Source organism: Syngnathoides biaculeatus, chromosome 5 (assembly GCF_019802595.1).
Source record: "Syngnathoides biaculeatus isolate LvHL_M chromosome 5, ASM1980259v1, whole genome shotgun sequence".
In the NCBI taxonomy this organism is placed as follows: domain Eukaryota; kingdom Metazoa; phylum Chordata; class Actinopteri; order Syngnathiformes; family Syngnathidae; genus Syngnathoides; species Syngnathoides biaculeatus.
In genome coordinates, this window is record NC_084644.1 from 34,563,506 (window position 1) to 34,576,691 (window position 13,186).

Genomic DNA, 13,186 nt, shown 5'->3' on the forward strand with positions numbered 1-13,186 from the left:
CTGGTGTACATGTCTTCATATGCCTCTTGTTTAGCCTTTGCCACCTCTACCTTTGCCCTACGTTGCATCTCGATGTACTCCTTTCGTCTCTCCTCAGTCCTCTCAGTATCCCACTTCTTCTTCGCTAATCTCTTTTCTTGTATGACTCCCTGTATTTTGGGGTTCCACCACCAAGTCTCCTTCTCCCCTTTCCTACCAAAAGACACATCAAGTACTCTCCTGCTTGTCTCTCTGATTACCTTGGCTGTCGTTGCCCAGTCTTCCGGGAGCTTCTGCTGTCCATCGAGAGCCTGTCTTACCTCTTTCCGAAAGGCCGCACAACATTCTTCCTTTCTCAGCTTCCACCACATGGTTCTCTGCTCTACCTTTTGTCTTCCTAATCTTCCTACCCACCACCAGAGTCATCCTACATACCGCCATCCTATGCTGTCGAGCTACACTCTCCCCTACCACTACCTTACAGTCAGTAACCTCCTTCAGATTACATCGTATGCCAAAATATAATCTAACTGTGTGCTTCTACCGCCGCTCTTGTACGTCACTCGATGTTTCTGCCTCTTCTGGAAATAAGTGTTCACTACAGCCATGGAAAAAAGTGTTTACTACTGCTATTTCCATGCTACTGCTATTTCCTGCTATTTTTGCAAAGTCCACCACCATCTATCCCTCAAAGTTTCTTTCCTGGAGGGCGTACTTACCAATCACTTCTTCATCGCTCCTGTTTTGTTCACCAACATGTCCCCCACTCACAACTCTCTCTCTGTCTGGCATGCTCAGAACTACTTCATCGAGTTCATTCCAGAATTTCTGTTTCAACTCTAGGTAACATTATACCTCACACATCTACACTTTTACACAATTGGTCTCATCATATAATATCATGAAAAATTGCTTAAATTGTTCCGGAATAGCTGTCCACAAGGTTTATGGGAATTTTTTTACTTCCATAAACGCTTTTGTGATGCCATACACTGATGACTGATAGGCCCTCCTATTTAGTCTCTGTGCTAATTTCATTCCAGAGTTCTTTGTGGTTGAGGTCAGAACTTTGATTGACCAAAACTGCCAGTTGATCGCTTGACTGTGTGCCAAAAAAAACAAACAAACAAAAAAAAAGACATCAGGCTGACATTTCGGCAGGGCTCGGAACCTTCTCTCACAACGATTTGCTGCTCGGCCACACACTCTCCTGCCTGGTTTACCTTAGACCGCTCCCCTCCACTCTTAAAGGGGTACACTCATCATTACAAATACAGAACTTAAGCTGCCCATCAATGTGATTTATAATGAGAGTGTCCTGATGCGCCTCCCACCACCGGTGCTTTAGTTAGCAACACAGTGTGGGCAACGTAGAGCAAACACGAGCTATACATGCTCCTTATGTTTAAAAAGAAATGCTGTTGCTTTAAGATGCCATGAATGTCAGAGGATGTGAATAATACAAGAAAAAGTAGTGAAACTGGACACGATTTTCTATTTTTCAAGTGAGAAAGGTCCAAAGCCAAAGTATAAAGTGCAGGATGAGATGGTGTGTAATTTTAAGATTCCACCTTGGCACAGCCTGATCGAGGAAAGCAGCGACAATACAGTGCACAAAAAGCTAATTCTGTATTTTAAATATAGACATGACATTCACCTTAAAACTGTTTGGGAGCATAATTTTTCAGTTTTCAACATGCAAAAATCCAAATCTTTCTGACCCTCTGTGTAAAAGTAATTGTCCCCTGAACCTCATAACTGGTTGTGCCACCATTGGCAGCAATAACAAAAATTAAGCATTTGCAGTTCTTGGTGATGAGTCTTTCACATGGCTCTGGAGGAATTTTGTCCCACATTTCTTTGCAGAATTGTTTCAACTCCACCATATTGGAGGGTTTTCTAGCACGGAGGGCTTGTTTAAGGTCACACCACAGCTTCTCAACTACGTTTAAATTCAGACTTTGATTGGTCAGTCCGAAACTTTTTTTTTTTTTTTTTTTTTTTGAGCCATTCAGAGGTGGACTTCCTGGTGTGCTTCAGATCGTTCTCCTGCTTGAGTTGGAAGGCCTGAACTGCTGGCTGGAGGTTCTCCTTCAGGATTTTCTGATACATAACAGAATTCATTGTTCCATCAATCAGAGGAAGTTGTCTTGGTCCTGAGGTAGCAAAGCAGCCCCAGACCATCACACTGCCACTACTATGCTTCAACATTGCAATCGTGTTCTTATGATCAAATCCAAAAGTCCTGAGCATGACCAAGCAGTTTTTTGGGAAATGTTAGTCGAGCCTTTGTATTCTTTGCAAACAGCAGGGGTTTGGGCCTGGGAACTTTCCCATGGATGCAATTTTGCCCCATGTCTTTATTATGGTAGAGTAATTAACACTGACCTTAATTAACTGAGGCCAGCAAGGGCTGCAGGTATTTAGATGTTGTTCAAGGTTCTTTTGTGACCTTCTCAATGAGTTGTTGTCACACTCAGAGTAATTTTAGTTGGTCGTTCACTCCTGGGAAGGTTTGCCACTGTTCCCAGTTTTCTCCCTTTGTAGATAATGGCTCTAACAGAGGTTTGCTGAAGCCCCAAAGCCTTGGAAATGGGTTTGTAACCTTTTCCACACTGATGGATTCGGATTACCTTTTTTCTGATTTCTTCTTGAATTTCTTTGGATAATGGCATGATGCATTGCTTCTTGAGCTCTTGTAGCCTATTTCACATTATCTGACAGATTCTATTTAAGTGATTTCATGACTCAAGTATGGTGGAAAACAGGTTTGGGTGTGGCTTGTGAAATTAAACTCACCTTTCCCAAATTTGTGGTGAATCACAGAGACTGATTTAAAATGAAGGGCAGATACTTTTTCATTTCAGTCTGAAAGGTTTGGATGTTTTCTGTGCCTTAATAAATTGAATTGTAATCTGAAAATTGCATTTTATATTTCCTTAGGTTATCCCTGAATGATATTGAAATTGGTTTAATGATTTGAAACCTTTGTGTGTAATAGATAATAATAATAATAATAATAATAATAGTGCAAAAAAACCTGAAATCAAATACTAGCAAATACTTTATCACGGCACTGTGGGTCTTAGACTAGGCAGGTCATTCATCAGACTTAAACCTGATTATGCAGTTTGAGATGCTATTGCAGACAAAGGATTTGCTCAAGATGAACTCTGATTCCCTTTCAATCTATTTGAAATATCTTCTCAATTTTTACATTGGCTCATCTTGGAAAAAAAAAATAATAATAAAAAGACCCAGCAATTAAAAACGTCCTTGAGGTAATAGATTACAAGAAACAAAAGCATTTACCCACTCATCCCGTATGTTACCATGAAATTCCTTAAAGTTGTGGCTGTTGACGCACGTATAACCCCTCATTGATCCATCATTAAACTCCTTGAAGAGACCCAAATCTTCAGCACCAGAGAGAAGTCTCTGCCTGGAGGCTGCAACTAGAAAAATGTTGGAGTTCTCTTTCTCTTCATCCACATCTTCAGAGGACAGCTGATCCACAAGCAGTTCAGCACCTAATGCAGGGGAAAAAAAGATTCATAGATTACATTGAGGAGGAACAGTACAAGTGATCACTCAACCTGTTCAAACAGTGAACCAACATCAGTTGAAGGTTTAAAGAGTTATGATTTTTAAATGGTTGGAATATGAGTGAGTACTTTGGTTTCAACTCAGTGGCTTCTTTACCATGACTGAATAAGCGGAGTCTGCATTAGTGCATAAACCGCACCACTCAATCTGACAATCTCCTCCTTGATTCTTACCTCACTCATGAAAATTCCCCCGGGATACTGAAATACCTCCACTTGGGGTAAAATCACTTTCCCAACCTCTGTTTTGCAACAATTGCTGCTATGCTAGACAAATACATCATTTCGCAATGCAGTAGTACCTACTCATGGCAGCATGGATGCGCAGCTACAAAACAGTTGGCCTGACAGTTTTGAGGTATAGGGTTCAATACTGGCCCCACCTGTGTGGAGTTTGCATGTGCTCCCATGCCTGCATGGGTTTTCTCCGGGCACTCCAGTTTTTTTCCCACATCCCAAAAACATGCAACATTAATTGGACACTATAAATTGCCCCTCGGTGTGATTGTGAATATTGTCCGTCTCCATGTGCCCTGTGATTGGCTGGGAACCAGTTCAGGGTTTACCCTGCTTCCTGCCTGTTGACAGCTGGGATAAGCTCCAGCACTCCCCGTGACCCTTGTGAGGATAAGCAGCTAAGAAAATGGATGGATGAATAATCTCTATTCAGCATATCTCTGCCTAGCTCTAAAATCAAATAGTAAATGGCAGAGGAGACTCCAGGCAGTTTGGGTTGGCAGCAAAAACTCCCAACACAATCATGCTGAACACAGGGAGCCCCCCACCGCCCAAGAATGTATGCTGAGGTCCCTCCTCTTCACTCTGCTAATCCACAACTGCATACACACATCGAGTTCCAACCTCTTCAAGTTTGCAAACAACACAACTGTGGTGGATCTGGTCAACAACAACATGGGGGGCTGGGGGGGGGGGTGTCAGGATTTGCATGTCCAACGCGCTACAGCTGCACCACACCGTGCCAAAGCCATGTGATACACTTTTCTCAGCCAGATTTTTTTTTGTCACACACCAACATGATTTTAAAAATCGACTCCTACAGAGTACCAAGACCACAGGCCTTTAATTTTTAAATTATGTACTCTTTATCACACAGATATACTACCAGTTAATCCAGTTCTAATGCAACACGGAAATACTCACATTGATTGGAGATCTGAGTGGAACTGTAACTCAGTAACCATGCTCATGTCTGTTATTCTCTATTCACCAGAGTGGTGAGACAGTTGAAGGTCTGATACCATTTGTTTAAGATTTTTGTTTTCAGGACACAAGATTTCAGCGACATCACTGAGGCATTTTTTTCAATAAATTACCTTTCAATCTATGGCTTTTTTGGCCATTCCAATGTTGCAAGCCACTTGATATGATGTAAGCATACATCCCTAGATGCTTCATTATTTTCTTTAAAAACTGCAGCTGCTTTTTTGTGTGATTTTTCAGCGTGACTAACTTGTGATTGGGAAGTTCAGTCCCTTTTGGAAATTCCTGACGGATGTGGCAATAGATGTCTGACAGAAAAGGCAGAAAAATCTGACAGAGTGGCTTGCTGTTGCACCCGACAATAACAACAACAACAAAAGAGGTCACCCGCTCAGGTGACAACATCCTGTGTTCATCCACATATTTCATTAACTGTGCATTTTTCCCCTGGCATTTTGAGAGCGAAATTGACAAATTATTTTTCTCCAAATTTCACCATACGCCTCAGAAACTTGAGCTATTTTCATTTAATGCACATGCCAGATTTGCTAAAATACCGTGCTAACCTTTCCTGGTGTGGTCACGTGACCGTGATCAGTCGACCGCAGGTGTAGGAATAATTGTGATCATAATTATCACACATCTGCTTCCAATAATGAAATGCTTTGCTCTGCTCTAGATAACGTGGCAGCCTCCTAGCAGGAGATAGCAAGAACAAAAACATCTAATCATCAGAACTGTTAGAACTGGTGCCTGTTAAAGAAATGATGACCACACATCTATTCAGCAATCTTCCACACATGCACACGCACGTGAACAAACATGTACATCTTGTTTCAAACTGTTTTGTTTGTCGTCTCCTTTTTGTAACATCCATGTAAATAAGGGGCGTTTTAAAACAAAATAAATAGAAGTGCTAAAGAGAGGATAATCAGAGAGTGCAGTGGTGAATTGTACGAGACAGTTCCTCTCCTCTCTCCTCGCGAGACTTGAACTAGTGTCTTTGCTTCCTTTTTTGTCCTGTTTAATGAATGTCTGATTGGTGAACCTGACAGCAGGGTACACATTTTCCGTGCTGAGATCATCATGTTCCCCATGAATTCTTCCTTCTCTCGTTGCACAGCTGAGCTGGGTGCCAGGAACAGTCAAGGCACTCTTCCCCAGTCGCCATTGCATTTTCTTTCCTTCTCACTCTCTTGCTGCGCAGTCCCGTCTCACACACACACCAACGCACAACACACACACACACACATACTGAGCTTGTTGTCACAATGCCCAAAACACAAACACCGTAATACACACAAGCAACGCTCGTTCACACTACTGTAATGAAATAAAGCAAAGCAAGTGTGCGCACGCACATAAACAGAACTTTGATATGCTTTGTGCCTTCACAAGAGCCGCACAAAAGTAGGCAAAAGGCCACATGTTCGTAATGTCAATACCACACATTTATGTATGTATTGGGAATTGAACAAACGGTCCTATATAGCAGTCATCCAATCAGTACTGTGTACCTCCATCACAGTCTGGATTGGGGCTGCCACAAAAAAGGGCAAAGTCCGACTGACGCTGACAATCAAAACAAGCTGAACGGATTGTTGGCACCACTCTATCCACTATTAAAGACTTGCACACAGCACTAACTTGGTCCAGAGCAGGCAGGATCCTTTTGGACACTCCACATCCTGGCGACCACCTCTTCCAGCTCCTTCCGTCAGGAAAGCACTACAGATCAATCCAGGTCAAAATGAGCAGGCATTCGAACAGTTATTTCAATTAAGTCAATAAATTCTTGATAATTTTTTTGGGGGTGTCTTTTCTGACTTGTGCCATTGTTAGGATACACACTCACATCCTGCTGGTCCAATCAGTGTTAGTATTAGTAGCCAGAGCAGTATTTTTAGGTTATTTATTTTTTTGGTTGATTTTGTTTTACTGTTTATTTTATTACAGCACCCCAGATCTGAGGGGAATGTTATGTATGCATAACACAGGTAATGAAAGGTGGTGGAATATGCTTTTCAATCAACGAGAAATGGTGCACGGACGTTACACAGCTCAGCTCACACTGCATCCCGCTTTTAGAGTCACTGTTTTTGAACTGTAAGCAGTTTTATTTGCCATGTGACTTCATATTTTACATCCTAGTTGGTGTTTACAATCCGCCTCAAGCTAGCATGAACGCACAACTGCTAACGCTCGAAGAGCAGATGAGATTTGGAAGAAAAGAAAACAGATTCACCGCTCATTGTCCTAGGAGATTTTAACACAGTTAAACTTAACCACGAACTTCCAGAATATAAGAAGCATGCAAAATATCCAACGAGGGCAAATAACACTCTTGAACATTGTTAAAAATTCATCACAAATGCATACCGTGCAATCCTCCGTGCACCCATTGGCTGCTCTGATCACTGCTTGTTGTATTCACGGGGAATTCCAGTGGTTTGCATTAACAATGTATCCAATAGATCATGTAATATGTCCTCTATCTTGACAATGTGATGTTAAAGGTCAAGTGTCATCCCTATAAAAATTCTTAAATAGATATTGTAATGAATGAATGTCAATGAAAACACACGGTGGACCCTACTATGGGAGACAAACACGCCCCTTCTGACACGGAAGCTCTTTTTCAAAAGGAGAACATTACACAACCGAGTGAAGTAACCGGAGCAATATTACACTATTGTTTCAAGCCATATTCAGATGATATGTTATCACGGCCAAACTGCCTCCCTGTCCGATCCACTTCTGCGGTAGAGATGAGCCATCGCGGCTCATCGCAGCTGGCCGGTGTGGCTCATTTTCGGTGCCGAGGTATCTTATCACGGAGCCGAGGCGGGCTGCTTTAGGTGGTTGTTCATAGCCGCAGTACGCAATGAACAACACCGCCGTTGTCGTCACACGCGGCTCAGTGAGGCATTGTGGCAGCGTTCTTCAGAGCCGCTACCGTCCGCGAAGCAACGCAGCGACACTATCCAACGCGCACATCGACACATTTAGCACGCCTGTCATATGTACGCAGATCTATTGTTACGTTATGAGAGACCAATTACGTGGTCCGCCCCAAACAATTTTTTTTTTTTTTTTAGTAGCTCTATTCACACCTGCCTGTCATTTGCAACCCACGAAGCTCTCGTCCTCTGCACCCGTGCAATCCGTTTTTCACGACGAACCGGGTCTCTTGCAAACTTATGAAGGGTAAATCAATCCTCCCAAGTGTTCAAGCAATGTCCACCAATGCAACAAGCTGGCATTTTGCCTAACACGAAAAAACAACGAGCTACCTTACTGGAGGTAAAACTAATGGAAGCAAATGAGTCCACTTGAGGGCAGTCCTGTCCCACTAAAAATCATGCATTTCATGACAGTGGCCCTTTAAATTCTCTTTCATTTAATAGTGTTTTGAAAAGATTTTTATCAACAAGTATGAATTTTCAGGGGCGCTGCCATTTTCGCGAGTCACATGACCTATGTGGGCGTATGTGACATGTTACATGACGTTCCCAATGCTCGGTTATATGGGACACCATTATGCCCAGCGCTGATTTCTCAGATTTATCCTCATCTGATGAAGAAATAGCAGTATCGATTGATCGGGAAGACGGAGGAATACTTCCATACAGACTATGAACCTGTGGCTGTAAATAATGTCGGCGAGCGGCGGAGCCATGAGCTCGCTCCCGGGCTGAGCCCCAGCTCCTTCCATCAGGAAACCGCTACAGATGAATGAAAGTCAAAAGTAGCAAGCATTTGAACAGTTTTTCCCCTCTCGGAATTAAGTCATTAAATTCTTGATCAGGGAACCTACTATTTTTCTGCCTTGTGCCATGTTCGGTCACTCACTCACATCCTGCTGGTCCAATCAGTATTAGTATATACATACATACATATATATATATATATATATATACATACATATATATATATATATATATATATATACATATATATATATATACATATATATATATATATATATATATATATATATATATATATATTTATATATGCTAATGCAGTTGACTGAAGAAGAAGAAAATGCCTCATATCTTTTAATTTAAAAAAAAAATCTCGGTTGTTGCGCGAGTTCGCCTTTGGGCACCTTTCTAGTTTATAATCACAAAACCAACTAACCCAGCTAGCTGTACCATGGCCTCGTGGCGAGAACATAACTAGGCGACAAGCTAGTACTCATTCCGCCCTTACTATGTAGTTTGAGCTCACATTGTTTTGATAACGACCTGAAGCCATTGAGCTCTTGTTGTTTTGACTGCTGCTCTGCTTCCAGGGTTTAGTTAGGGTTAGGGTTTGCCGGCATCAGCGATGACATTTCTTTTAAAAGCGGCTGCACAACTGGTCCTGGTCGTCGACATTTTTTTGTCTCAGTTTAAGATAAAACCAACTCCCGGGCAGTCATTCTGGTCTTTGGTGCAGGAGCAGCAAAAATGCTACGTTAACGATCGTAAAATGCGAAGCTCACTGAGGAGGTCAGAGAACTCAAGTCCTCTTTTCTTCTGTCATCTTCTCTCCCGCTGGTATTCTGTTGAATAAGTTGTTCCAAAACTCCAAGCAACCTCTTCAAATGGCTTCCATACCTCTACTGTTATGGGTTAGGGTATGTCATCAGGACCAACTGTCTTTCCATTTTTCATCCTGTTCAGTGCCTAACTCTCCCCTGACTTATCATTGCCAATTCCTGGTCATTCACGCTTGCCTCTTCTACTCTTCCTTCTCTCCCATTTTATTCATTCATTAACTTCTCGAAGTACTTTTTCCATCTACTTAGCACACCACCGGCACCACTCAACTTATTTCCATCGCCATCCTTAATCACCTTTACTTGCTACACGTCCTTCTCATCTCGATCCCTTTCTGGCCAAGCTGTAGAGATCATTTTCTCCTTCTTTCCTGTTCAAGTGGTGTACATGTCATCATAGGCCTCTTGATTAGCCTTCGCAACCTCTACCTTTACGCTACGTCGCATCTCAATGTATTCCTTTTGCCTTTCCTCAGTCCTCTTCATGTCCCACCTCTTCTTTGCTAATTTCTTTCCTTGGATGACTTCCTGTATTTTGGGGTTCCACCACCAAGTCTCCTTCTTCCCTTTTCTACCAGAAGAATTGATGTCCAAAATATATGTAATAATAATATAACTTGATATTGGAGAGTTTATTGGGAGCAGCTTTGCCCATTTCTACGGGTGATAACACCACCAATTGGAGAGTGAAATTAAATAACCAACGAAACAACTGAGCATGCCAGACAGAGAGAGAGTTGTGAGTGGTGGACATGTTGGTGAAGGAAACAGCTTCAATGAAGAAGTGATGGGTAAGTGCGGCATCCAGAAAAGAAACTTTGAGGGACAGATGGTGGTGGACTTTGCAAAAAGGATGGAAATGGCAGTAGTGAACACTTTTTTCCAGAAGACGCAGGAACGTATCGTGACCTACAAGAGGGGAGGTAGAAGCACACAGGTGGATTATATTCTGTGCAGACGATGTAATCTGAAGGAGGTTACAGACTGTAAAGGGGAGAATGTACCTCGACAACACAAGATGGTGGTGTGAAGAACGACGCTGGTGGTGGGTAGGAAAATTTAGTCAACAAAAGTAGAGCAGAGAACCAGGTGGTGAAAGCTGAGAAAGAAGAATGCTGTGCAGCCTTTCGGAAAGACGTGAGACAGGCTCTTGATGGACAGGAGGAGCTCCCGGAAGACTGGACTACTACAGCCAATGTGATCAGAGAGACAGGCAGGAGAATACTTGGTGTGTCATCTGCTGGGAAAGGGGAGAAGGACACCTGTTAGTGGAACCCCAAAATACAGGAAGTTATACAAGGAAAAGGAAGTGGGACAGTGAGAGGACTGAGGAGAGTCAAAAGGAATATATTGAGATGCGACGTAGGGAAAAGGTAGAGGTGGCAAAGGCTAAACAAGATGCATATGATGACATGTACACCAGGTTGGACACAAAAGAAGGAGAAAATGATCGAGAGGTTGGCAAGACAGAGGGCTAGAAATAGGAAGGATGTGCAGCAAGTAAAATGATTAAGGATAGAGATGGAAAAGTGTTGACTGGTGCCAGTGGTGTGCTGAAGGAATGGAAAGAATACTTTGAGAAGTTGACGAATGAAGAAAATGAGAGAAAAGGAAGAGGAGAAGAGGTGTGAAGGAACAGGAAGTGGAAATGATTAGCAAAGAGGACGTTCAAAAGTCACTACACAAGATGAAAAATAAAAAATAAAGAGGATAAAAAAAATGGAAAAGCAGTTGGTCCTGATGACATACCGGTGGAGGGATGGAAGCAATTTGGAGAGGTGGATGTGGTGTTTTTGACCAACTTAATCAACAGAATATTAGCGAGAAGATGCCTAAAAATGGAGGAAAAGTGAGTTAGTTCCCATCAAAGAGCTACATTGTATCTTACTGGATCGAGAGAAAGCCTATGACAGAGTACCAAGAGAGGAACTGTGGCACTGCATGCGGAAGTCTGGTGTGGCGGAGAAATATGTTAGAGTAGTACAGGACATGTATGAGGGCATCAGAACAGTGGTGAGGTGTGCCGTTCGTGTGACAGAAGAATTTAAGGTGGAAGTGGTACTGCATCAGGGATCAATTATGAGCCCCTTCCTGTTTGCTGTGGTAATGGATAGGCTGACAGATGAAGTTAGACTGGAATAACCTTGGACCATGATGTTTGCAGATAATATTTTGAGATGCAATGAAAGCAGGGAGCAGGTAGAGGAAAAATTGGAAAGATGAGGCATGGACTGGAAAGGAGAGGAATGAAGATTAACCGAAGTAAAACAGAATATATGTGTGTGAATGAGAGGGGTGAAGTGGGAAGTGTGAGGCTCCAGGGAGAAGAGATGGCGAGGGTGGATGACTTCAAATACTTGGGGTCAACAATCCAGAGCAATGGTGAGTGTGGTCAAGAAGTGAAGAAACAGGTCCAAGCAGGTTGGAACAGCTGGCGGAAGGTCTCTGGTGTTTTATGTGACAGAAGAGTCTCTTGTAGGATGAAGAGCAAAGTTTATAAAACAGAGGTGAGGCCGGCCATGATGTACAGATTAGAGATGGTGGCACTGAAGAAACAGGAAGCCAAACTGGAGGTGGCAGAAATGAAGATGTTGCGGTTCTCACTCGGAGTGAGCAGGTTGGATAGGAATAAAAATAAGCTAATTCGAGGGACAGCCAAATTTGGATGTTTGGAGACAAGGCTAAAAAGAGCATACTTCGATGGTATGGACAAATCCAGAGGCAAGAGAGTAAGTATATTGGTAGAAGGGTGCTGAGGATGGAGCTGCCAGGCAAAAGAGCGAGAGGAAGACCAAAGAGAGGGTTTATGGATGTGGTGAGGGAAGACATGAGGGCAGTTGTGGTTAGAGAGAAAAATGAACGAGATGGGCGTAGATGGCAAAAGATGACACACTGTCGTGACCCCTAATGGGACAAGCCGAAAAAAAAAGAACAAACAACACAGGTTATGTTTCAGTAACTATAATAAGTATGAGATTGTGATTTACTTTGACTTGATCTAATGTGAGTCTGTCCATCTATCTCAATATGAACATTTTCATTTTCACATTTTCCCCCGTGGTACCACGATATCTTGAAATTGAAAATGTTTCCGCTCTACATGCTTTAGGATGATATAAATCATCTACCGTTTGCTTTCATCAATGGATTGACAGATATCGCCATAAATTACGAGATTATAACTATACATCAATGATATAAAATTATTTGATTATCTGAATATTTAGTTTTGAAATTGACTGTCTATTGACCTCTTTAAAAATTTCTGTCTCAGTCTTTGCAGTGTCAATAAATTATGATTACAGTATTAGGTAACAACTACATACTCAGGTATAACAACTCAGTAAATTATTTTAAGGTCTTCAGATTCCATCCCTAATCGCTCCCGCAACTTTATATCTGCAGGCATGACTGGTGGAACAAACCCATAGCTTTATATCTGCGGGCATGACTGACCACACCCGTACGTTTTTCAAGTATATATATATATATATATATATATATATATAATACATAAATCATGCATGGCACGGAAGGTTCCCCTGCTTAAACCAGCATGTGTCAAGGCCTGTCTTATGTTTGCCAATGACCATTTGAATGATACAGAGGAGTCATGATCGAATTTTTTGTGGTCAGACGAGACCAAAATGAAACTTTTTGGTCATAATGCCATTAACCGTGTTTGGAGGAAGACGAATGATGAGTTCCATCCAAAGAACACCATCCCTACTGTGAAGCATGGGGGTGGTCGCATCATGCTTTGGGGGTGTTTTTCTGCACATGGGACAGGACGACTGCACTGCATTAAGAAGAGGATGACCACGGTTATGTATTG

General features: G+C 42.2%; 1 protein-coding gene across 12 annotated transcripts in view; it reads right to left on the reverse strand.

Annotated features, from left to right (window-relative positions):
* Positions 1 to 13,186, reverse strand: part of ano10a (anoctamin 10a) — a 127,762-nt gene that overhangs the window by 91,511 nt on the left and 23,065 nt on the right. For all 12 annotated transcript variants that reach the window (XR_009795107.1, XM_061820624.1, XM_061820622.1 and 9 more), the window contains one exon: positions 3,312 to 3,509. Coding sequence is in view for 11 of the 12 variants with exons in the window: in XM_061820624.1 (XP_061676608.1) it covers positions 3,312 to 3,509 (198 nt within the window). In the remaining variant the exon portion in view is untranslated. The remainder of the gene's footprint in view (positions 1 to 3,311; positions 3,510 to 13,186) is intronic.